Below are 22,028 nucleotides of genomic sequence, written 5' to 3'. Positions count from 1 at the left end.
TCTAGAAGAGGAGAACTTACAAATGGAAAAGAACTGATAGGGCATCCACTTCATCCCTTAGGGTGGGAGGGGGGATAAAACTTAAGAAGAAAAAGAAACATTTAATGGAAAATTAAAAGATGTTTAATTTAAAAATAGTTTTATATCAAATATTATAATGGTTATTAAGCAGGTTAAGGACTTTGCAAACTAAGTGCTTAACGGAGCAAATTAATGACTGTTAGAAAAATGACTTAGAATAGAAACCAGTTATCAGAGTCCTCAACGAGCTACGCACTCATAAAGGTGCCCCTACAGTCACAGACCTCAGGTACCCAGAGGCAGCAGCACTAGATGCTGTTGAAAGCTTAGTATTTATGGAGATTTTATTGAAGAGTTCCCTGCTGCATAAGCCAAGTGGCTGCTGTGAGGGAAATTCCCTTTGCCTTTAATTTATTTACATATTCAAAGTAGATGAATTTCTTAGTTACAGCTTACATTAAATTGAAAATTCTAAGGAGTAAAAAAGAACCGGGTAGGAATTGACTAGATGCTATCAAATGAAACCCAAGATCTATCAAAACCTTTCTGGTCTCCTCTCTTGGATAAGTGTCTGGTTCCAGGAACCTTTTGGCTGGTGTGTTTACTTTCTGCTATAACCAGCCAAGATGAATGCACCCTGGCCCTCAAAAAGGATTTTTACCTCAATCTAGCTTGACCCTTATACTTGTGGTTGCCTCTGAGATGAGATCCACGATGATGTTTAAAATAAAAAATAAATTAGAAAGGAATGCTCAACAACTGGGTACTGAAGCTCTTATTAAATAGTGGGCAGGGTTCTTGGCAGTTTTGATCCAGTCCCTTTCTGGCTAAGGACAAGCAATGCCACACTATAAAAAATTTCCAGATGTCTCTAAAAATGTCATGAATAAAATTGAAAAACTATAGAATTGTTAATGTGTCCTATGGACTCAGTAGCAGAGTTTATTTTTTCTTTTTAATGTCAAGGGTTCTTAAGTCAGTGATTGTATGAGTTCCCTACTCTGGCTATGCCTATATTGCCATCCAAGAGCTTGAAATAATAGATTGGCTGGCAGTGGAACATGGCCCTAATTGGGCCCCAGCATTAGCCTGAGAAAGACTGACAGTAGTGCAGAAAGAAATTTTGGTTGGGTGTAGGGGGTTGGATGTGGGTGGGGAGGCAGGGAGGGAGAAATTAAGTTTTGTCTTACCTACTGTTAAAGCTTTGTAAACTAATTTTATACAATTCATAAAATTTGGTGCCTTGTACTCAAATATGGTTTGCATGGGATTGAAAAGGTTAAGGGAAAGGACTCCTTGTCATTTCAAGTGGCAAAATGAGTCTAAAGTGTAGTAGACATTTGGTATCAGAGTTTTAAAAAGCATTACTGTGTATGAAAGCAAATTATTCTTGCCAGCAAGTTCTGAAATCTTACTGTAATGTCCAAAATTTATATATTTGTGATGTTTCACCCAATGCTGCTTTGCGAGGCGGACTATGTACCCCATTCTTTTCCACATCCCTTTTATGTTCCAGACATTAACCATTAGCATGGGCCTTTCCAAATCAGGCTGGTAGGGCTACCTCTTTCTAAATGTATACCATGTCTAGAGCTGTAGCTATGAGTTGCTTTTCCAGCTGGTTGAAAGAGCACAACTGTTCAGAAAGGCCTTTTAGTTTTTCTAATGCTCGGCAACTTGTGGCGGAAGTAAATTAAGGTTCGTTCTGAAGTGGTATCTTCATTAGTTCTGGAATCCTTTTGCACAAAGTGTCAGGAAACAGTGTCAAACACAGTCCCATATATGTGAACCGTTAGATTGTAAAACAAGCCAGTACACTGTGTAATAAGCAGAAGAGAAGGCTCAAAGAACCTGTCTCAGCACCTCTGCCCTTTCCCTAGCAGGTGCTGATTAAGATGGTGCCCCACGTGGCTATGGGAGAGGATAAACCTGATCTGCTCACCTGCAGGGCTGTTTACAGCATGTTCCTTATGGTCACTTCACTAGAGGGTGTTTAAGAACTCACCACCAAAAGCACACTTGATAAGTTGAGTCCCTCAGTCAATTTACTAATTAGGTGAGAAGGCTGTATCTTTGGATACTTCCACAGCCACTTTGGTTTTTAATGCTAAGTGTGCATCACCTTGGTGGTTCAGGCTCTTTTTCAGAGTCAGCACTGAAGTTGAAAAGCTCCTTCTAAATATAACTGTGAGTTTAGTTCCTATCTTCCATGTTTACCATTCTCCTGGTTTACAACTGTGACTTTATAACCACTGTGTAGTACTTGTTCAGTTCACACATTGCTTTAAATATGCCATAGCTACTATAGCATTGATGCAAATGATATTTTTTGTGGAGTCTTTCTAATATAATGGTTTTATGCAAAGAGACTAATACCTGAGGCTCCCAAGTTCCAGGTTCAGTCTACCACACCACCATAAGCCAGAGCTGAGCAGTACTCTGGTTAAAAAAATAATAAAGTAAAATAAACTCTAAATAAGCTGTATTATGAGATTTTCATAGCACTGTTAACCAATTGGAATTGTAAACTGACAAGATAAATTGATTGTTCTTGGGGAAAATGTTAGAGGGGTAAAAGCTAGCATTCTTCATTTACTAAAAGTAGTCATTCATCAGGTTTTTAAAAATATTTTATTTATGTATTCCCTTTTGTTGCCCTTGTTTTATTGTGTAGTTATTATTGTCCTTGTTGTTGGATAGGACAGAGAGAAATGGAGAGAGGAGGGGAAGACAGAGAGGGGGAGAGAAGGATAGACACCTACAGACCTGCTTCACCACCTGTGAAGCGACTCCCCTGCAGGTGGGAAACCGGGGGCTCGAACCCAGATCCTTACGCCGGTCCTTGCGCTTTGCACCATGTGCATTTAACCTGCTGCCGACTCCCTCATCAGGTTTTTTTAATAGCAGGTTTGTTAGTTTTATATGCTAAATTTTTACTACTTTTGAGTAATCAAGGCAGTTTAAATGAAACCTCATATTATGGCTCTATAAACCAACTATCAGTAAACATTACTTGAAGCTAAAACATTAAATCTGCTGGACACTCCCAGCTCTTAATTCTTGAATTTTGATTTTCTTCAACTCTGCAAATTTTTATCAAATAGAACTGTTCACAGTAATGAGTAGATCCAATAGACTTTAAAAGTCCTAGCAGAGGCGTGATGCAGATACGGAGACTTAGAATCTATATTATAGATAGCTTCCTTTCTCATCACCATGGAGGGGAGGGGTGATAGCTTCAAGCTTAAACCTTGCTGTCATGTATGTGACCCTGCCTCATTTTAACACCCTGTAAGATATAAACCAGTGCATATTTAATCCCAGTTAGACTCTTAAAGGGTCTTGACTTCATGTTAAGCCAGCCACTGTCCTGAATTCACAAAGATCAAACTCCTAATAGGTCGCAGTGTATGATTACTAAGAGAATGGTGCTTTTTAAAATACTTAATTCTCAAACAGCTTTCTTAGTAAGATTTATGCCAGCAGGGTCAAAAAACGTTATTTTGTCCTATCTAGCTCCAGTGAACAGACTGCTAAAGACATGTATCCACTATAATTAGGCTACTGGTGTTATTTATACTGACTTTCCTGTCCAATGCTTATCTTTTAACCTTATATAAGTACCATAAGCAATTTGGCATGGAAAAGCAGTATTAAAAAACAAACAAGCAGGGGTAGATAGCATAATGGTTATGCAAACAGACTGTCATACCTAAGGCTTTCAATCCTTCAATCCCCCACATCACCATAAGCCAGAGCTGTTCAGTGCTCTGGCTAAAAAAAATAATTAAAAAAAAAAATCCTAGTAACTCAGTTGGGGGGGGGGGGGTGTCTCTTTTCCACAACTTTTTAGGTCTACATGAAACTTTTCATGCCAGTCCTTAGATATCCCATTTCCAAAGAACCTCAAACTCCTGGATAGCAGCACTACCATGTCAGGTCAGAAAACATGTTTCCTCATAAAAAGCAGCTTCCTCATGCAATGGTACTGTAGTGCCCATTGCCCAGGCTGCTCACTCCCCCTGCACATCATTGCTCTCTTTTTGCTAATAATTTCTACTCTTACAGTAACCATGCCTCTCTGGAACACTCAAGTGGTGCACAAAAATGCTATGCAACACCAAATGGGTTCTTCCCCTAGTTCTGCTCAAAAATGGAAATTCCTCGAGAATAAGCTTCAGCTGTTAATGTATGATGGCTACAGTCTTCGACTTTTTTTTTCTTTTAATATGAAGCAAATCACCTCTGGTAACAATCCATCGTTGAGGCTTGTTTCCGTCTTTACTGAGTGTGACGTATGAGTCATGTTTTTATGATTTTTGTAAATCTTTTTACACCTTGTTTTTGTAAGCTGAAGTTTCTTATTAAAAGAATAAAATGGATATCCATGTGCAGTCTTTATTTCAAATATTTGTTAAATACATCTGAAAAAGTACAAAGAGCACTCCCTGCAGATACTCAGGAAATATGTACATAACTTTACAGAGCAGGGGACAGAACTCTGACTCAAGACTGACTGCTGATCAGGGAACAGTTCTAAGTAGACTCATAAATGAAAGGGAAAAAAATAAAGGAAATAGGCAAGATAGGGAAGGTGCCCGTGTGAATCAAACTTCAGCTGCCACCAGGCAAATCTTGTAATAGACAGATTGTAGGCTCTGCTTATGGAAGGTTCCAATATAGCACAGGGGTTCCATCTGTCTGCAATCAAGAGGACAACTGGCATAAGAAATGTGAAAACACAAGAAGGAAATTAGTGTTTCAAATCTTTGGCAACATCTGCAAAACTTTTTCTTTTTTTTTTTTTTTGCTTTATTTTTCCCATAGGACATAAAAAAGAATCAGAGAGGGGAGAGGGAGAAGGAAAGACACCTGGAGGTGGTCCAGGAGGTGGCACAGTGGATAATGCATTGGACTCTTAACCATAGGTCCTGAGTTCAATCCCCCACAACACATGTACCAGAGCAACATCTGGTTCTTTCTCTCTCCCATCTTCCTCATGAAAAAATAAATTGCTTTAAAAAAAAAGTTAAAAAAACAAAAACACCTGAAGTACTGCTTCACCACTTATGAAGCTTTACCCCCCCACACAAGAGGAGACTGGGGGCTTGAACCCAGCTCCTTGCACATGGTAACATATGTGCTCAAGCAAGTGTGCCACCACTGACCCTTATAACACTTTTTCTTTGCCTCCAAGGTGGTGCCGTCATTTCGAATCCACTGCTCCTGACGGCCACCTTTTTTCCCCCTTTGGATAGGAAAGAGAAATTGAGAGGAAAGGCGAAGATAAGGAGAGAGAGAGACCTGGACACCTGCTTCACCGTTTGTGAAGCGACCCCCAGGAGGCGAGTCAGGGGCTTGAACCCGGAAGCTTGCATGGATCCCTGCGCTATAATGTATACGTAACCCAGTGCGCCGGCCGACCCCTTGGCAAGCACTTTTATAATAGATCTAGCAAAGGATTTTACTTCCCTCTATTTTGTTATAAGTTCACATAAAGTACTGCTTCTCCCAGCTCCCAAGACTCCTAAGATCAGCAAGGCAGAGGTTAAATGCTTACCTATTTGGCTACACCCCAGGCTGAGGTGCCATTAAGTCAATGTCACTCAAATTCCTGGCCAGCCAAACTCCTGCAGCAAAAAGTCCCAAATTGAGAATCAAGTTCCTGGAAAAACAATGTATTCTATTAATCCTGTGGCCACTGGATGAAATGGTTATCCATCACCATCCTAGATAAACCACCCAAGACAAAAACACGTATAGAATCTCAGCAACGCTGATCATTACATAGTAGGCTAATCAGAGATGGCTTTTAAATCTAGTAACAGATTCATATGCAAAGACCAATAATAATGTACTCGCCTATGGCCACTTCGGGTGCGCCAACTAGATGAGCTACCCCGTCTTCCCTTGCGATTCTTTAGATATACTTCGGTTACAGAAAAGACTTTTACCGCATGTGAACTCCCCAGGCCAAGGACTTCGGCAAAGCACCACTGGAGCCACTAAAAGGCCAGATACTGAAACTATGGGAGGTAAGCACGCGGGTTGCCGGCCTCGCTTACCTCCGAAAATCATTCCTGTCCGTAGCGAAGCGGTAGACGCCCCGAAGCCAATCTCCCACGTTGTCCGGAATTTCAGGAGCTTCACTCACGGGCCCCGCAGCACTCACCACGACACTGTTGGAAGCCATTGCAGCAGCACCTCGTCTCCGCAAGGTTTCTCACGACGCACTGTGGCGGCGCCGGGGAATAACGCAACTTCCGGCCGTGCACTTCCGCCGGCTAGCCGCCTACAGAGGGCGGTATTGCTCATGCTCGGTTAGAGGTTCGGCGAGAACCTCGTGGGCTGAGACCTGGAGCTCTCTGCCACGGGTGGAAACGACTGTGCTGTAAGGTCCCCGAGTCCAGTTCCACACTCAGTCCCTTCAGACCCGTCCTCGTCACACGTGGTGGTCTCTGATTACTTCCCTGACTCAAGAGAAGACTGTTCAGAGAGGCGGCTCAAATGTGGAGCACACATGCATCGCGTCCCAAATTCAAACTCCCTTCCCAGAACCATATGTGCTGGAGTGATGTTCTGGTACTCGCTCTTGTGATAAATAAGTTTGTTTTTATTATTTATTTATGTATGTATGTATGTATGTATTTATTTATTTATTTATTTATTCTTTGCCTCAAAGGTTATTGCTGGGACTCGGTGCCTGCACCATGAATCCACTGCTCCTGGAGGCCTCCCCCCCCTTTCGTTGCCCTTGTTGTTGTAGCCTTGTTGTAGTTATTATTGTTGTTGATGTCGTTCGTTATTGGATAGGACAGAGAGAAATGGAGAGAGGAGGGGAAGACAGGAGGAGAGAAAGATAGACACCTGCAGACCTGCTTCACCGCCTGTGAAGCGACTCCCTTGCAGGTGGGGAGCCGGAGTCTCGAACCAGGATCCTTACGCCGGTCCTTGCACTTTGTGCCACGTGTACTTAACCTGCTGCGCTACCGCCCGACCCCCAATAAATAAGTTTATTTTAAGATAAAGTAGTTAAGAAGAAGACTTTTCAGGGTAGGATGCTGTCCTAATAGGGAGAATGTGGGTAGGGACTAGCTGAGCAGGGCGTCCTAAAGTTGAGGCATAGGGTTCTTCAAGTCACCATCAAAAGTCATAAAAAAGAGACTAGTCAAATTGGTAGAACATCAGACTTTCATGTCTGAGTTTCCAGGTTTCACCCCTGACACCGCATGTACCAGAGTGGTGCTCTGGCTCTTTTCTGCCTCGTGTGAAACGATAATATGTAATGAATATTTTTATTTACTTATTTATTTACCAGAGCACTGCTCAGGTCTGGTTTTATGGTGGTGCAGGGGACTGAGCCTGAGACTTTGGGCCTCAGGCACGCGAGTCTCTTTGCATAACCATTATGCTATCTACTCCCTCCCCTCTTTAGTTTTCTTTTGAAATAACAGAAAGTGAATACCGAGGTGGGTATATTACCAACTTTGTCATCTCACTACTTCTGCCAGGCGTGCACCTAGGATCTTTATAGGAAAGGGTAAACCTCTATCTCCCTTCTTTCAAACTGCAATCCACCCACCACCACCATCACCATCACCCCTTTCTCTAGGCTGTGCCACTAGCAAATGGTACAATTCTTCCTAGTAGTGTCTCTGTCCCCAGCTGGAAGGCTCCCGGGGGTCCTCCAGAACTGAGGAAGCTGCTGGCCTAAGAAAAAGCCCTCGGGTTCCGAATCAGAAGAAGAAGAGCAGGTGGGACAGGAGGTGTCCTCCTTGGGGTCATGGGGCGCATTCAGGGCGTCCTGCTGCTGCTCTTCGGGTGACTCGGCCTTATCCCCGGCTGGACACTCCTGCTCCGGGCTGGATCCAGGCAGCCGCCTCTGGCTCTGCGGGTCGGAGCTGGCAGCAGCGGAAAGTAGCGGTGCGGGGGGGCCGGCCTCGGCGCACCGCTGGGCGCTGTTCCCTTCTGCGTCTCCGCCGAGCCCCGCCTCCACTGCCCCTGGAGGATCAGAAACGCCCACATCAGAGCCAAGAGCCCCCATCTCTCCGGGGCGGAGCGACCACTGAAGCCCGTCCTGGGTGGGGTCCAGCCTCCCGCCCCGCCCCCGGGTCCTCTGCGGGGCTCCCCAACTCCGCGCCGCCTCCGCCCACCAGAGGGCGGCCGCGTACCCAGCCCAGGAACCCGTCCGGCGCCGCAGCCCTGACCGCCGCGCTGGGTGGGCTCGGGAGGCCCTCGGAGCGCTCCAGCCAGGGACGCGCGGTGAGAGCTGCGGGACCCCAAGCTCGGGTCTGGGGGCTGAGGGGGGGCGCTGCTGGAGGGACGGGACGGCGTGGGGCTGGGGCGAGGGTCCCAGCCCGGAAGATCCCCCTGCTCAGCCAGCCCGAGCCGCTGCCCCCTCCCCTTAGGTCTGCACCTGCTCCTCCCTTACCGAGAGAAGCCCTCCCTGCCGCTGTTAGGTCGGGGCTCGAGGCGGCATCCGAATAGCGACTCTCAAAACAGCTGGGGCAGCAGGGGCCGCCTCCCGGTAGGGCATACCGGCCCCCGCCCAAGGGCCCGGCGCAGTCCTGGCAGCAGAAGTGGTTCTCGTGCCAGCACCGCCCCTCTGCCTCAGTGCAGCGAGGGGAGAAGATCAGCTGGGCGAGGGAGAGGGGGACAACTCATTTATTCATTCATTCATTCATTCATTCATTCATTCATTCATTCATTCATTCATTCATTGATCCATCCATCCATCTATCCACTTATTCACTTATTCATTCCTCCAGTAACCAGACCTGAGACCCAGTTCACCCTAAAGCACATCTACAGACATTCCCATTTGGTCTGCTTCATAACTCTCGAAGTTAGGGAGGGTTGGTAGACTGAGCTTGGGGTCCCCCAGCTAGCATGTGGCATAGCCTCAAGTATGACCTGGGTCATTTGGATTCCCAACCCAGATTTTGCCAAGTCTTTTATGCTGCCACTAAGTGAGTTTCTCACTTGGTCAGAGACAGCATTGGGGACCTGGCTTACTGAAATGAACGTCTGAATTCAAGAGTTGCTGCTCCAGAGAAATTATCAGTGTAAAAAAATGTGGGGGGACTCAACAGTAGGGGAGGCCACAAAGACAATGATCCCACATGTCCTAAGCTCACATCAGAAAAGGGAACACACTGGAGACCAGCCTGGTGTCCAGTTGTTGCTATCCTGCTCCCCAGCACTGAAAAAGCCTGTTTCCAGGAAGATGGTTTGTTACATGGGACCCCCAGCCCCCCAGTACTACCCCTCTGGGAGGTACCTGATCACAAGCTGGGCAGCGAGGTCTCAGCAGTTCTGCGTGATGCCTGCTGCAGTAGAGATGCCCGTCATGGTAGAAGTAGATGAGGCTGATCAGGGCCTGACCACACGCTTGGCAGGCAAAGCAAGCTAGGTGCCAGCAGCGCTGCTTTCCTGCGTGGGCTGCAAACACTCCGTGCTCCCCTGGCTTCAGTGGCTCCCTACACTGAGGGTTTGCTGGGCTGGTCACAGGTGACATCACCCTCTTGCTTCCCTCCTGGTTCTTTTAAACCAACCCTGAACCAACCAACCACGTCATCCCTACTTGCACCTCCTGCCTTGAACCCTGGGAAGCCTACCTCCACTGGCCCCACCAAGGACCCTCAAACTTGGCTTCCTGATTCCTTGTAGTGTGCCATATTGCCACTCTCCATCCCCACCCCCCCATATCCCTCACCAGAGTCCCAGAAGCTAGCTCCTTCTGCAGATGTGAGGGGACAAAGTGGAGAAAGGCCGAAGACTATACCTTCTCACAAGTGTGCTGATGCTTAGGAGGTACCACGTGGATCAGCCCCTGTCCCAAAGCTTCCTGCCTCCTCTGAGCACAGAAGAGCCTCAGCTCAGCCAGCTCCTCCTCCCCCAGGACCAGGCAGTAAGGCTCCTGCAGAAACAGTCCCCTCTCAGGTTCTCTGAGGAGAACCCCTGTAGACAAGGCTGGTGTTCACTGGAAAGAGAAGACTGAATGGGAAGAGTCTATAGAGCCTCAGGGAGGTGTGGGAGAAAATAGCACAGAAGGGCACTGAGGAGAGAGTGAGGGGGCAGGCGGTAGTGCAGCGGGTTAAGCACACATGGCGCAAAGCTCAAGGACCCGCATAAGGAGCCCCCGGTTCCACACCTGCAGGGGGTCACTTCACAAGCGGTGAAGCAGGTCTGCAGGTGTCTATCGTTCTCTCCTCCTCTCTGTCTTCCCCTCCTCTCTCCATTTCTCTCTGTCCTACCCAACAACAGTGATAGCAATAACAACAACGGTAAAACAACAAGGGCAACAAAAGGGGGAAAAATGGCTGCCAGGAGCAGTGGATTCATAGTGCAGGCACCGAGCCCCAGCAATAACCATGGAGGCAAAAAAAAGGAGTAGAGAATGAGCTAAAGGCCCCTCTCAGGATCGCTTCTGCCCAGGAATGGCCACTCAGGTCCTGACTGCCCCCCCAGCACTTAGGTCTGTCATTTAGGTCCTTGCTTCCAATGATCTATAGCTCACTGTCACCTTCTGTTGTGTTTTCCTGTGCGTTCCATAGTCTCCAGCCTTTCCTGCCCAACTGAATTGTAAACCTTTTGGCTAGAACACACAGGGCCTCAATAAACACTTAACAATCATAGTTGGTACACTCCATTCTCACTTGCAGAAGTCATTAACGGAGGCTGGGGAGACAGCATACTGGTTATGCAGTAGACTTCCATGTCAGGCTCTGAGGTCTCAGGTTCAATCCCCAACACCACCATAAGCCAGAGTTGAACAGTATTTGCCCTCTCTTTGTATCTTTCTGTACTTCTCTCATTAAAATAAATACCTAAAATCTATTTTTAAAAAGCCATTTGTTAAAAAAAGGAAAGAAAAAAAAAGCCATTTGTGGGGGCCAGCCAGATAACTCTCCTGGGAGGGTGCGGGCTTTGCCATGGGCATGATAAACCAGCTCTTGTTTCACCACACAAGAGCCTTACAGCATTAGGGAAGCTTCAGTGCTATTCTCTCTCCCTCTCTCTCTCTCTCTCTCTCTCTCTCTGTGTGTGTGTGTGTGTGTGTGTGTGTGTATGTGTGTTTCTGTCTACAAAGCCAACCTGAAGTGAAGCCTCAGTAATAACAACAAAAAGTCATTCATATCCATTTTCTCATTTGTTCTTCAACCAAGCACTGTGGTGGGCTGAGAGATCTTACTGTTCTCATCATGTGGACAGGAAAATTTGAGTTGGGAGGGAAGGACAGCTTCCCCAATTTGGGGCATATTTAGACCTCAACTCCACATCTCCTAACTCCCAGATTAAGATTATTCCCACAGTGAGTAGATCAAGGGAGACAAGAGACAGGGGACCCACATCACTGTCTTGTGGAGGGAGCTGCTGCAGGAGAGTCTGAAGCCCAGGCCAGTTGGGGGCTCCATTGGTGTCTAGACCTGGAAAGCCTAAGGTCAGAACTTCAGCATCCAGAGGAAGCAGAGCAAAAGGGGAGGTGGGCAGCTGGGCTCCTTTCTCCTTTCCCTTTCTTTCCTCTTCTCTTAGAGAAGAGTATCACCTCTTCTCTAAGCTAGATGCATTTCCAAGCCAGCCACCTCCACTTGGAGGCTCCTCTTTTAAGATCAGGACAGCTGAGCCAATCTTACATTTGTGGACTGATTGAGAAAGGTTGAGGAGATCATACACCTCACTCTCCACACACACACTCACACACACACACCCCAGTTTCCCTTCTTTTACCTGATTATTATCTCCTTCATTCCTTCTGGCCAGGGTTCCTAGGATATGACTTAACAACACCCGCCCCCAACCCGGGAGAGGGCATATATACATGCACGTGAAGATGGTTCAGATTGAACTTACATGTCCTAAAAGAAAAGGCCACCAGAGGTTGGGCACAGAGGCTAACTACCCTCTCAGTTGGCAGAAATGGGAGGAGGGTCAAAGGATGGAAGTCTCGGGGAGGAAAGAGCAGGGCTCCAACTACCTGAGCTGAGATATCCTCAGAGTCCGCCTCTGGCAGGTGGCCTGCACCACTGTCTGAGATGGCTGGTGGATCTGGTAGCCAGGGGATGAATCTTTCCCCGCCATGGGGCCAGCAGGATTTCAGAACTGACATGGGTGTCAAAGTCTGTCCAGAAAGCAGTCAGAGGGCTGGGGAGATAGCATAGTGGTTATGCAAATGACTTTATTGCCTGAAGCCCTAAACTTCCAGCTTCAATCCCCAGCAAGAGCTGAGCAGTACTCTGGTTTAAATAAATATAATTTAGCAAATAATGCTTTTTAAATTAATTTTTTACTGCCACTGGGGCTCGGTGCCAGGACTGTGAACCCACCACTGCTGGCAGTCATTTTTCCATTTTGTTCTTTCTATTTTATTTGACAGGACAGAGAGAAATTGAGAGGGGAAGGGAGGTAGGGAGGGAAAGAGAACAAGAGACGCCTGCAGACCCGCTTCACCACTTGTGAAACTCCCTCCTGTAGATGGGAGCAGGGGCTCGAACCTCTGCACTTAATTGGGTGCACCATTGCTCAGCCCCCACAAATAATACTTTGTAAAAAAAAAAAAAAAAAGAAGGAAGGAAAAGAAAAGAGTCAGAGGAAGTCACATTTATTGGACCATTGGCAGTGCTGAGTGCTTTGCAGGCATTTGTCTCATTCAGTCCTCCCAACAATTATCATTGTCCCCAATTTACAGATGGCCAAGTTGTTATCAGTGGCATAGGGGATATGCCCCAAGGGCATGCAACAAATAGAGTCAGCTCTTGAAACTAGACTTTAATTCCAGGTTTTCTAAAGTTCAGACTCCCGGGGTCTTGCCAGAGGAGGACAAAGGGAAGAGGAGGCCCACAGTGCCTTTCTGGCTGGTTGTTTTGTTTAATGGACAGAGAAGGAAGACAAGAGATAGATAGATAGATATGTAGGTAGAGAGAGAGGGAGACAGACATCACAGTTTCCTTCAGTGTAGTGGGGGCCAAACTCAACCTGGGGTCAGAAACATGGCAAAGATGTTCATTATACAAGTGAGCTATTTGCTGGCCTCCAGTCTTTCTTTTTTAAAAATATATTTATTTCTTCCCTTTTGTTGCCCTTGTTGTTTTATTGTTGTAGTTATTATTGTTGTCATCATTGTTAGATAGGACAGAGAGAGATGGAGAGAGGAGGGGAAGACTGAGGGGGAGAGAAAGAGAGACACCTGCAGACCTGCTTCACCACCTGTGAATCGACTCCCCTGCAGGTGGGGAGCGGAGGGCTGGAACCAGGATCCTTATGCCGGTTGCCTCCAGTCTTTCTGATGAGCCCTTTCCCCCCCCACTTCCCCAGACTTAATTCCCACTGTTTCATATGTACTCAGCATCCTAGTGAACTGCTTCGTCCTCATTCCATAAGCATGAATCACTTTTCAGGCTATATTCTTCGACCAGGTTAAAGGACTGTTTCACAAGGGAGGCCTCTCCCACTCTCCAGACAATACCAGCCCTCTTTTCTCTGAATTCCAGAAGTAAGTAGTTAGTGCCTCCCCCACCAGTTTAGCTCTGATTTTTTTTTTTCTTTACTCCCTATGTCTCTCTCAATTTTTTCATCTATAATCTCCTCAAAGACAGAGGAAACCTGCATGCTTCTATATTTTCACAGCAGTTTCATTGGACATTTATAAATGTTTCTCTTCAGCTCTCCTGCAGAGAGCCTTGGTATGTCCACAGTATCGTGGGGATGGGAAAAAGTGCCCACTGCTGTTGGGAGTCAGGTGAGACAATAATGAAATGGGGGGAGGTGAAGTAGCTCACTTAGATAGTGTTCTGCTTTGCCATTCGAGAGGCCCTGGTTCAAACCTTGTCCCCACTGCATTGAAGCTTTGGTGCTGTGGTCTGTTTCACTCTCAGCCTATCTACCTCTCTGTCTCTAAAAGAAACAAAAATTAAAAGTAATGAAATGGGTAGGATGGGGTCAGGGTTCTAGGCAGATAAACACAACACTCTAGGAAGAAAAAGAACCCAGACTTGTCTGCTAATGTTTACTCTATGCCTAGACATTAGCCTAGCATTTTGCACAATATAACCTATGAAGGAACTTGTATTTTCCCACTTGACAGCTGAAACAAGTAGATTGACTATCTTGCCTGAGGTGATTTTAGGAGGTTAAGGGGAGTTGGAGGAGGAGGTTACCTTAGAGAGCTGGGATGGATTCTGACAACAGCTGGGTACAGGCAGGTCATCACCAAGTTCCTGGCCTCTGTAATTCTGAGAGCAGGGTTTGGACTATATAGTTAAATCCATTCCCAGGCCCCTGCCCCTCCCCAGCCCGTGTCCTGTACTGCCCACCTCTGCTTCCTGGCACCACACCCATCTCTTCCTTCCTGTTCTGTCTCTCAGATCAGGTTTCCTGTGGAAAGTAGCCAGGGTGGGCTGCTCTCACCCAGGGCCAAGAAGAGTCACTTTCCTTTACAGCACTGCCCCTGCTCCAGGCAGCAAGAAGTGCTTGGGTAGGGGCTGGGCATAGCAAGGGGGACATATCTGGGGCCCCAGAGGTGGCTTTGCACCCTTTTCCTGGGATAATCTTCATTTGCAAGAAACTGTTCCACAGAGAAGCAATGCTCCCTATTTATTTATTACCAGTGCACTGCTCAGCTTTGGCTTGTGCTGATGCAGGGAATTGAACCTGGGACCTGGGAACCTCAGGCATGAAAGTCTGTTACTAAACCACTGGCTGTTTCCCCTTTTTTTTTTTTTTTTAAAAAAAAATTGAACTGTTTTCCTTTTCTTTTTTAAAAACTTTTTATTGTGGTCCGGGAGGTGGCGCAGTGGATAAAGCATCAGACTCTCAAGCATGAGGTCCTGAGTTCAATCCTCAGCAGCACATGTGCCAGTGATGTCTAGCTCTTTCTCCTCCTATATTTCTCATTAATAAATAAAATCTTTAAAAAATTAAAAACTTTTTATTTATTATTGGATAGAGACAGAGAGGAATTGAGAAGGGGGGGAGCTAGGTAGGGAAAGAGACAGCGAGACACCTGCAGTCCTTCTTCACCACTCATGAAGCCATGAAGCTTCCCCCTGTGGGTGGGGGCCAGGAGCTTGAACCCAGGTCCTTTCACACTGTAATGTGTATGCTTAACCAGGGGCGCCACCACCTGGCCCTTGGTACTATTTTCCTATTCAGACCTCACACTTCAATCCCACCCCTATTTCCATTTCAGACTGTACCCCATCTTATTATTTTTATTTTATTTTTTATTATTATTTTATTTTTTAAAATTTGTTTAAAAAAGGAGACATTAACAAAACCATAGGAACAAAACCATAGGATATGAGGAGTACAACTCCACACAGTTCCCACCGCCAGACCTCTGAATCCCATCCCCTCCCCTGATAGCTTTCCCATTCTCTATCCCTCTGGGAGCATGGACCCAAGGTCATTGTGGGTTGCAGAAGGTAGAAGGTCTGGCTTCTGTAATTGCTTCCCCGCTGAACATGGGCGTTGACAGGTCGGTCCATACTCCCAGTCTGCCTCTCTTTCCCTAGTAGGGTGGGGCTCTGGGGAAGCGGAGCTCCAGAACACATTGGTGGGGTCATCTGTCCAGGGAAGTCTGGTACCCCATCTTATTAACATGCTAGATTCCTTGCAGAGCTCCCCTTTCCCTTCTCCTCAGATAAGCACCAAGGCTGAACCGCCCTTCTCCCACGGAGGTGCAGGTGCAGGGCTCAAAAGCTCTGTGTTCCTAACCCACTTTTCCTGAAAGGCCGAGCCTGAGGGACACAGTGGACGGGAGAGGTAAAGGCATGGAAAGGTTTTCCTGGCCAGTAAGGAGGAGGGAGTGTCTCTGGTCCCCTGAGTCTGCTGGGGCTCCAGAGAGGAGAGGACAGGACTGCGCTGGGGTCTGACCCTTGCTGTGCATGGTGACAGGCCCAGCCTTCAAGCGGCTCACCCAGTTCCCACACCAGACCTCAGGAACTGGCTCACAGGGAGGAGCCTGGACCTGAAGACTGAAGGACCGCATTGGTGGGACGGGAACAGGTGGAAAGTGGACAGGCGGCAGTGGGGTAGCAGCGGGGTAAGCGCAAGTGGTACAAAGCACAAGGACGGTGAAGGATTCCGGTTTGAGCCCCCGGCTCCCCACCTGCAGGGGAGTGAGTCGCTTCACAGGCGGTGAAGCAGGTCTACAGGAGTCTTTCTCTCCCCTCTCTGTCTTCCCCTCCTCTCTCCATTTCTCTCTGTCCTAGCTAACGACAACATCAATAACAACAATAATAACTACAACAATAAAAACAAGGGCAAAAAAGGGGAAAATAAATATTTAAAAATTAAAAATTAAAAAAAAAAAAGTGACCCTGGGTCCATGCTCCCAGAGGGATAGAGAATGGGAAAACTATCGGGGGAGGGGGTGGGATATGGAGATTGGGCGGTGGGAATTGTGTGGAGTTGTACCCCTCCTACCCTATGGTTTTGTTAATTAATCCTTTCTTAAAAAAAAAAAAGTGGGCAAGCTCCACTGTCCCCTTACTCCTCCGGCTTGGGCACTGTGACCAGGAGCCTCTAGCTAGAGCTTCTAGGAGCCTGCAATTCTGCGCAGAAGCCCCCTCTGGCCTGGCCCCGCCTCTTCGTGTGTTTCCCACTAATTCCTTCACCCTATCCCCCAGGGGCCCCGTCCCTTCCCAAGTCCTTTAAGCCTTTTCTGGGATGTCAGGCTCTGCACTTCTCTCTTCAGTCAGTTCAGAGTCCACGTCACCTTTTTTTTCTCTGACTATTCCTGTCGGCTTTCAGGTTCCCGTAGGATAAACCTCTGGTCCCTAGCCCCGCCCCGATAAAACCCCGCCCCCAGTCAAGGCCCCGCCCACCAGCATAAGCCGTCATCCAAACTCCGCCCTTCTAGGCGCGCTCGGCTTTAGGTCCCGAGCGCCCTCTGGCGTCTGCGCATGCTCCCTGCTCCTCTGCAAAGTCCTCCAAAGGGACCTTCTAGGCCGCGCGCCGGTCGCCCCCGAACGGGTCTGCCCGCCCGCAGCGTCTCGTTGGTGCTGCCTGTGACCTCCGAACTCACGGCCGCGGGGCGGGGTGGGGCGGGGAGGCCTTAGCTCGGGGCGGGCGGCGGCTGCTGCTGCAGCGGGACCCGGGAGCGGGGGGCCCGGCGCCGCCCGGGCCGCGGGGCGATGTGAGTCGGGGCGCGGCGGGACGGGGACCAGGCTGCTCCACCGAGGCCGCGCCACGCCGCAGTCTCTGCTCCCTCCTGAGGAAGCCCCGGGCGGGAGGGCGAAGGAGTGCCGGGCTGGAGGCTGGGATCCGGGGATGGCGCACGGCCTCGACTTCCTCCCAGCCCTCCCCGGGGTCTGCAAACTCCCCTGACAGCCCTGCCCCCCAGATTTTCTTCTCGCCCCTGCAGCGCCAGTCCTGCGCCCACTCCCTGGACACACCCTCGCAGGTCCCTCAGCCCACTCATCCCGCGAACCCCACTGCCAATGCCACAGAGGTAGTGTCCCCTCCTGGGTGCCTCTAAACGCCCTGCCATCCTGAAATGCCTCTCATCCCTCACACCCTCGTCCTCTTTGCACTGTGCCCGAATTTAAAAAAACTTGCCCACGGTCCCTCTGAGCCTACTCGCATTTCCAGCCTCCATAAGCCCCTCTACCTACCTATTCCCGACCAAAGGCCCCCTACAGTCCTGCCAAATGGACCCCTTCCATCTGCCCTCCCCCCTTTCAGCTGTCATGGTCTGTACAGATAAAAAGTAGGCAGACACTGGAAAAGGTGCAACCTTCCCCTTCCCCATCTTGCACCGTATAGTTCTTGCTTTCACCCCCAGGCTCAAGGCCCACTGTTCCCAGCTGCCTGGTTGTAGGCTGTGCACACCTCCCTCAGCCAGAGAATCACCCAGAACAAGGGGTGGGGCTGGGGCTGGGGGTGGGGAGTGTTCTTCATCTGGGAGCATTCCAGGGTGCAGAGCCTAAGAAGCATGGGAAATAACACTATTTGCCCACGGCAGGAGGGTGGGATTTCAGGTGTCTCCATGGGCCTGGCTTGTGGACTCATCCATCTGGGACTCAGATCCCTGGATTTTTGGTTGGATGATGGAATTTATGGTAGGCCTTTCAGAAAGCTTGGAGACTAGAAAAATCAAGCTTTCAAACGTGTTTAATAGAGCCTTAGTGATGTTTGTCCTATGTACTTTCTTCTTTGGGGGATTTACTTTTGAAAGCTTCACAATCTCCTGGTGTTTTTCTTCAAAATTAAGACCTTGGGGGTGGGGCAATGAACTTGGCAGCCATACACACACACATACACACGCACGCACACACACCACATGCACCGTACATTTTGTTATCAGTGAAACCAAAGAGTATATTGGTTTCCTGAATCTTAAATCCAATATTTCTATGTCTTTATGAGAAAGTACTTTGTAGAATCAAAGTTCTCTGCAAAGGTTAGGTGCTTTTGGTGTTGTAACAGGATTCAGATAGGCTCTTGAGGCACTTAATATCATGCATTGCCTCAGAATCATTAATGTTGATGGAATTGCTCCCTCTCAAGGCTTTGGAATTTGTGATTGGTATTTCTGTCCCATTAAGACCTGGAACCGACTTACAGCAGGTCAGTTTCATTAACACTTGTGGGGTGAGGATGGAAGTTTTTCCATTAACCTGTGGTTTCTGTCTCCAATGCCCAGGTGAGCCCTAGTGTATTCCAGAGAGATCCAGGTGACTACTCTGCAGACTGCTTGTCACGATGCTCCACCAGCAACAGGGAGAATAAAGTGGGAGATCCTTCCCCATGCCTCTCCCATGGTCAGCTCCCCAATGGCCTGGGTGAGGTAAGAACCGTATAAAAGAGGGAGTTGGGTGGTAGCGCAGCAGGTTAAGCGCACCAGGTGCAAAGCGCAAGGACCGGAGTAAGGACCCCGGTTCTAGCCCCTGGCTCCTCACTTGCAGGGGGGTTGCTTCACAAGCGGTGAAGCAGGTCTGTAGGTGTCTATCTTTCTCTCCCCCTCTCTGTCTTCCCCTCCTCTCTCCATTTCTCACTGTCCTATCTAACAACATCAATAATAACTACAACAACAATGAAAAACAAGGGCAACAAAAGGGAAAAAAAAAAAAAGGGAGTCGGGCGGTAGCACAGCGGGTTAAGCGCAGGTGGTGCAAAGTGAAAGGATCAGTGTAAGGATCCTGGTTTGAGCCCCTGGCTCCCCACCTGCAGGGGAGTCACTTCACAAGCAGTGAAGCAGGTCTGTATGTGTCTGTCTTTCTCTCCCCCTCTCTGTCTTCCCCTCCTCTCTCCATTCTGTCCTCTCTGTCCTATCCAACAACGACAACAATAATAACTACAACAGTAAAACAACAAAGGCAACAAAAGGAAATAAATAAATAAAACTGAATTACCATGTTTATAAAAAAAACTGTATAAAAGAACCTTTTTTTTTTTTTTTGAGCATCCAAAATTAGGAGGTATAGAGGGTGCAGGTCAGAATTACTCAAAAGTTACACACCTTCACTGGGAGTTCTAGAAGCATATCTTTTTTTTTTTTCCTTTACAACATGTTTATTTATTTTAAAATTTCTTTATTGGGGAATTAATGGTTTATAGTCAGCAGTAAAATAAAATATAATAGTTTGTGCATGTATAACATTTCTCAGTTACGCACGTAACAATTCAAACCCCACTAAGTCCTCCTCTGTCTTCCAGCATATCTATCTTTAAATTTCTTTTCTTTCTTTCTTTCTTTCTCTCTCTCTTTCTTTCTATCTTTAATAGAGCACTGATCAGCTCTGGCTTATGGTGGTGTGAGGGATTGACCCTGGGACTTTGGAACCTCTGGCATGACAGTCTCATTGCATAACCATTGTGCTATCTGCCCCTACCCCCCAATTTTTAATTAATTAATTGACTTGATAGAGACAGAAAAATTGAGAGGGAAAGGGGAGATGGTGAGGGGGAAACACAGAGAAACACCTGTAGCACTGCTTCATCACTCTTGAAATTTTTTCCCCTACAGCTGGGGACTGGGGGCTTAAACCTTGCATATTGTATTGTATTGAGTTATCAGAAAAGTCATGATGCATTTTTGCATTGAAAAATATGTTACGGCTTTTCTGAATATGTTAGAAATTTTCTAACAACCCAGTAACGTACACTCAACCTAGTGTGCCACCTCCCTCCCAGCCCTGACATAGTTAATCTTATGGCTCATTTCATGCAGGGAACTACAACCTTTTCATTTCTGGTTGGGATTTGGTCCATGCATTTGCTTGATACTCCAAGCCAGTGAAGCCTGGTGGGATCCTTCCAGCCTGGACACAGACCTGATTAATGTGACATATAATCAAGTACTGTGAAGGGGGGCGGGGAGACAAATCGGGAGTGCAGGAAAGCCAGAGAGTAAGGCCTCATGTCTCCCCGTTGAACAAAGGAAGCAAACCCTGTTTGACTTACTGATTTGTATTTATTTATTTGCCACCAGTGTTGGGTCCCAGTACCTGCATGGCAAATCCATTGTTCCCCGTGGTCCCTTTTTTCCTTGATAGAGACAGAAAGAAACTAGGGTAGAAACAGAGCGAGAAAGAGGGAAGAGCACCTGGGGGCTTGCAGCACTGCCTCACTGCTTGTGAAGCCCCTCCACCCCCACATGAGGACAGGGGCTTGAACCCAGATCTTTGAACATGGTGGCATGTGTACTCAACTGGGTGTGCCATGACTCAGCTCCAGTACTTATTTATTTATTATTCTATACATATTTATTTACTGGAGCGGGAAGGAGAATGAAAGAAAGACAGAGCGTCACTTTGGCACATGTGCTGCCGGGGATTGAATTTTGAGACTTTATGCTTGAATGTCTAATGCTGTAGCTTCTGTGCCACCTCCTGGGCCACAAATTTTATTTTTGCCACCAGGTATCCCTGGGACTTGGTGCCTGCACCATGAATCCACAGCTCCCTGTGGCCATAATTTTCTTTCTTTCTTTCTTTTTAAATCTTTTTCTTTTTGGTAGGGACAGAGAGAAATTGAGAGGGAAGGGGGCAATAGAAAAGGAAGAGACTTGGATATTGTGTAAGGGAGAGGTGAAAATAAAGAGATATCTAGTTAGCTCCAGGCTATGTGTGTCCTAAGTTACAACTTCTGTGCTGATCTGGAATGAGGGCAAAGGCAAACCCTTCTGATATAAATCACCTCTACTGGGTCCCTAGTTTGTTCATTTATTCCTTCCTTCTTCCCTCCCCTCCTTCCTTGATTTCAGTATACACAATACTGAGGATCAAACTCCCAACCTATCTTCTACCACTGAGCCACTTCTGCTGCCAGTTTACCCAAGCTTTTTCTGCTGCCCAGACTTCTCTATCATTACTTCAGTTGTAATATCACTTGTTATGCAAGGTCTATGTCAGATGCGACCTCTCTCTGTCCCTCTTGAATATTAGTCTAGAACACATCTTCACTTGTCCATTAATTGAAGTGTGGGCTCCTAGAGGGAGGGGCTGTCATACAATCCCTTGGACAGAGTAGGTGATCCCAGTGGGTCCTGCTGGAATTTTCTAGAGCAGTGCTTTTTGAAGCTGACTTCCATGACCTCCTTATCCATTATGTTTTTCCCTATAGGGTGAATTGGCTGCTCTGACACCATGGGGAGCTGCTGCAGCTGCCTGAATAGAGACAGCGTCCCAGACAACCACCCCACCAAGTTCAAGGTACTCTCCTCTCCCGAATTCACAGCATAGCCTCCTGGGCTCAAGCCATCGCCTGTCGAGATGCCAGAGCCTCCCATGAGAAGGGAAAATGACAGACTGAGGTTCTTCATCTTTTTTAAAAATACTTACTTATTTATTTTGTTGTAGTTATTATTGTTGTTGTTATTGATGGCATTGTTGGATAGGACAGAGAGAAATGGAGAGAGGAGGAGAAGACAGAGGGGGAGAGAAAGATAGACACCTGCAGACCTGCTTCACCGCCTGTGAAGCGACTCCCCTGCAGGTGGGGAGCTCGGGGCTTGAACCGGGATCCTTTTGCCGGTCTTTGTGCTTTGTGCCACGTGCACTTAA

At 47.5% G+C, this 22,028-nt stretch overlaps 3 protein-coding genes across 5 annotated transcripts in view; 1 reads left to right on the top strand and 2 right to left on the bottom strand.

Moving 5' to 3' along the window:
- Positions 1–4,405: 4,405 nt before the first annotated feature.
- Positions 4,406–6,270, bottom strand: TOMM6 (translocase of outer mitochondrial membrane 6). 2 transcript variants are annotated; one of them, XM_016191149.2, is made up of 3 exons: positions 6,087–6,270; positions 5,582–5,686; positions 4,406–4,740 (listed from the first exon to the last, which is right to left on the bottom strand). In XM_016191149.2, exons 1-2 carry the CDS (start codon positions 6,212–6,214, stop codon positions 5,590–5,592), a joined length of 225 nt encoding a protein of 74 aa, XP_016046635.1. In that variant the 5' UTR covers positions 6,215–6,270; the 3' UTR covers positions 4,406–4,740; positions 5,582–5,589. The 2 variants fall into 2 exon arrangements, with proteins under 2 accessions (XP_016046635.1, XP_007529810.1); XM_007529748.3 differs by having other exon boundaries at positions 4,406–4,722; positions 6,087–6,268.
- Positions 6,271–7,676: 1,406 nt separating this feature from the next.
- PRICKLE4 (prickle planar cell polarity protein 4) lies at positions 7,677–14,268 on the bottom strand. Of its 2 annotated transcripts, none has more exons than XM_060189818.1 (7): positions 14,178–14,268; positions 11,999–12,165; positions 9,806–9,940; positions 9,302–9,505; positions 8,453–8,657; positions 8,193–8,335; positions 7,677–8,022 (listed from the first exon to the last, which is right to left on the bottom strand). In XM_060189818.1, the coding sequence occupies exons 2-7, from the start codon at positions 12,128–12,130 to the stop codon at positions 7,816–7,818; spliced, it is 1,026 nt and encodes a 341-aa protein (XP_060045801.1). In that variant the 5' UTR covers positions 12,131–12,165; positions 14,178–14,268; the 3' UTR covers positions 7,677–7,815. The 2 variants fall into 2 exon arrangements, with proteins under 2 accessions (XP_060045801.1, XP_060045802.1); XM_060189819.1 differs by having other exon boundaries at positions 8,193–8,332.
- Positions 14,269–17,027: 2,759 nt separating this feature from the next.
- Positions 17,028–22,028, top strand: part of FRS3 (fibroblast growth factor receptor substrate 3) — a 10,837-nt gene continuing 5,836 nt past the window's right edge. Inside the window, exons 1-3 of the mRNA XM_060190762.1 lie at positions 17,028–17,158; positions 18,668–18,811; positions 21,589–21,677. Coding sequence (XP_060046745.1) covers positions 21,612–21,677 — 66 coding nt within the window. The 5' untranslated portion in view covers positions 17,028–17,158; positions 18,668–18,811; positions 21,589–21,611. The remainder of the gene's footprint in view (positions 17,159–18,667; positions 18,812–21,588; positions 21,678–22,028) is intronic.

Source organism: Erinaceus europaeus, chromosome 4 (assembly GCF_950295315.1).
Source record: "Erinaceus europaeus chromosome 4, mEriEur2.1, whole genome shotgun sequence".
Lineage (NCBI taxonomy): Eukaryota > Metazoa > Chordata > Mammalia > Eulipotyphla > Erinaceidae > Erinaceus > Erinaceus europaeus.
The sequence above is the reverse complement of the archived record's forward strand: the minus strand, read 5'-3'. Positions and strand labels throughout refer to the sequence as shown.

Coding starts and splice junctions, on each gene's coding strand:
- TOMM6 (XM_016191149.2), bottom strand. CDS start 6,214: ATGGCTTCCAACAGTGTCGTGGTGAGTGCTGCGGGGCCCGTGAGTGAA. Junction 5,687..6,086: donor GACAGGAATGATTTTCGGAG/GTAAGCGAGGCC, acceptor TTGTTTTTCCAG/GAACTTGATTCTCAATTTGG.
- PRICKLE4 (XM_060189818.1), bottom strand. CDS start 12,130: ATGTCAGTTCTGAAATCCTGCTGGCCCCATGGCGGGGAAAGATTCATC. Junction 8,658..9,301: donor GCTGCCCAGCTTGTGATCAG/GTACCTCCCAGA, acceptor TCCCTCGCCCAG/CTGATCTTCTCCCCTCGCTG. Junction 8,336..8,452: donor GGCAGGGAGGGCTTCTCTCG/GTAAGGGAGGAG, acceptor CCGTCCCTCCAG/CAGCGCCCCCCCTCAGCCCC.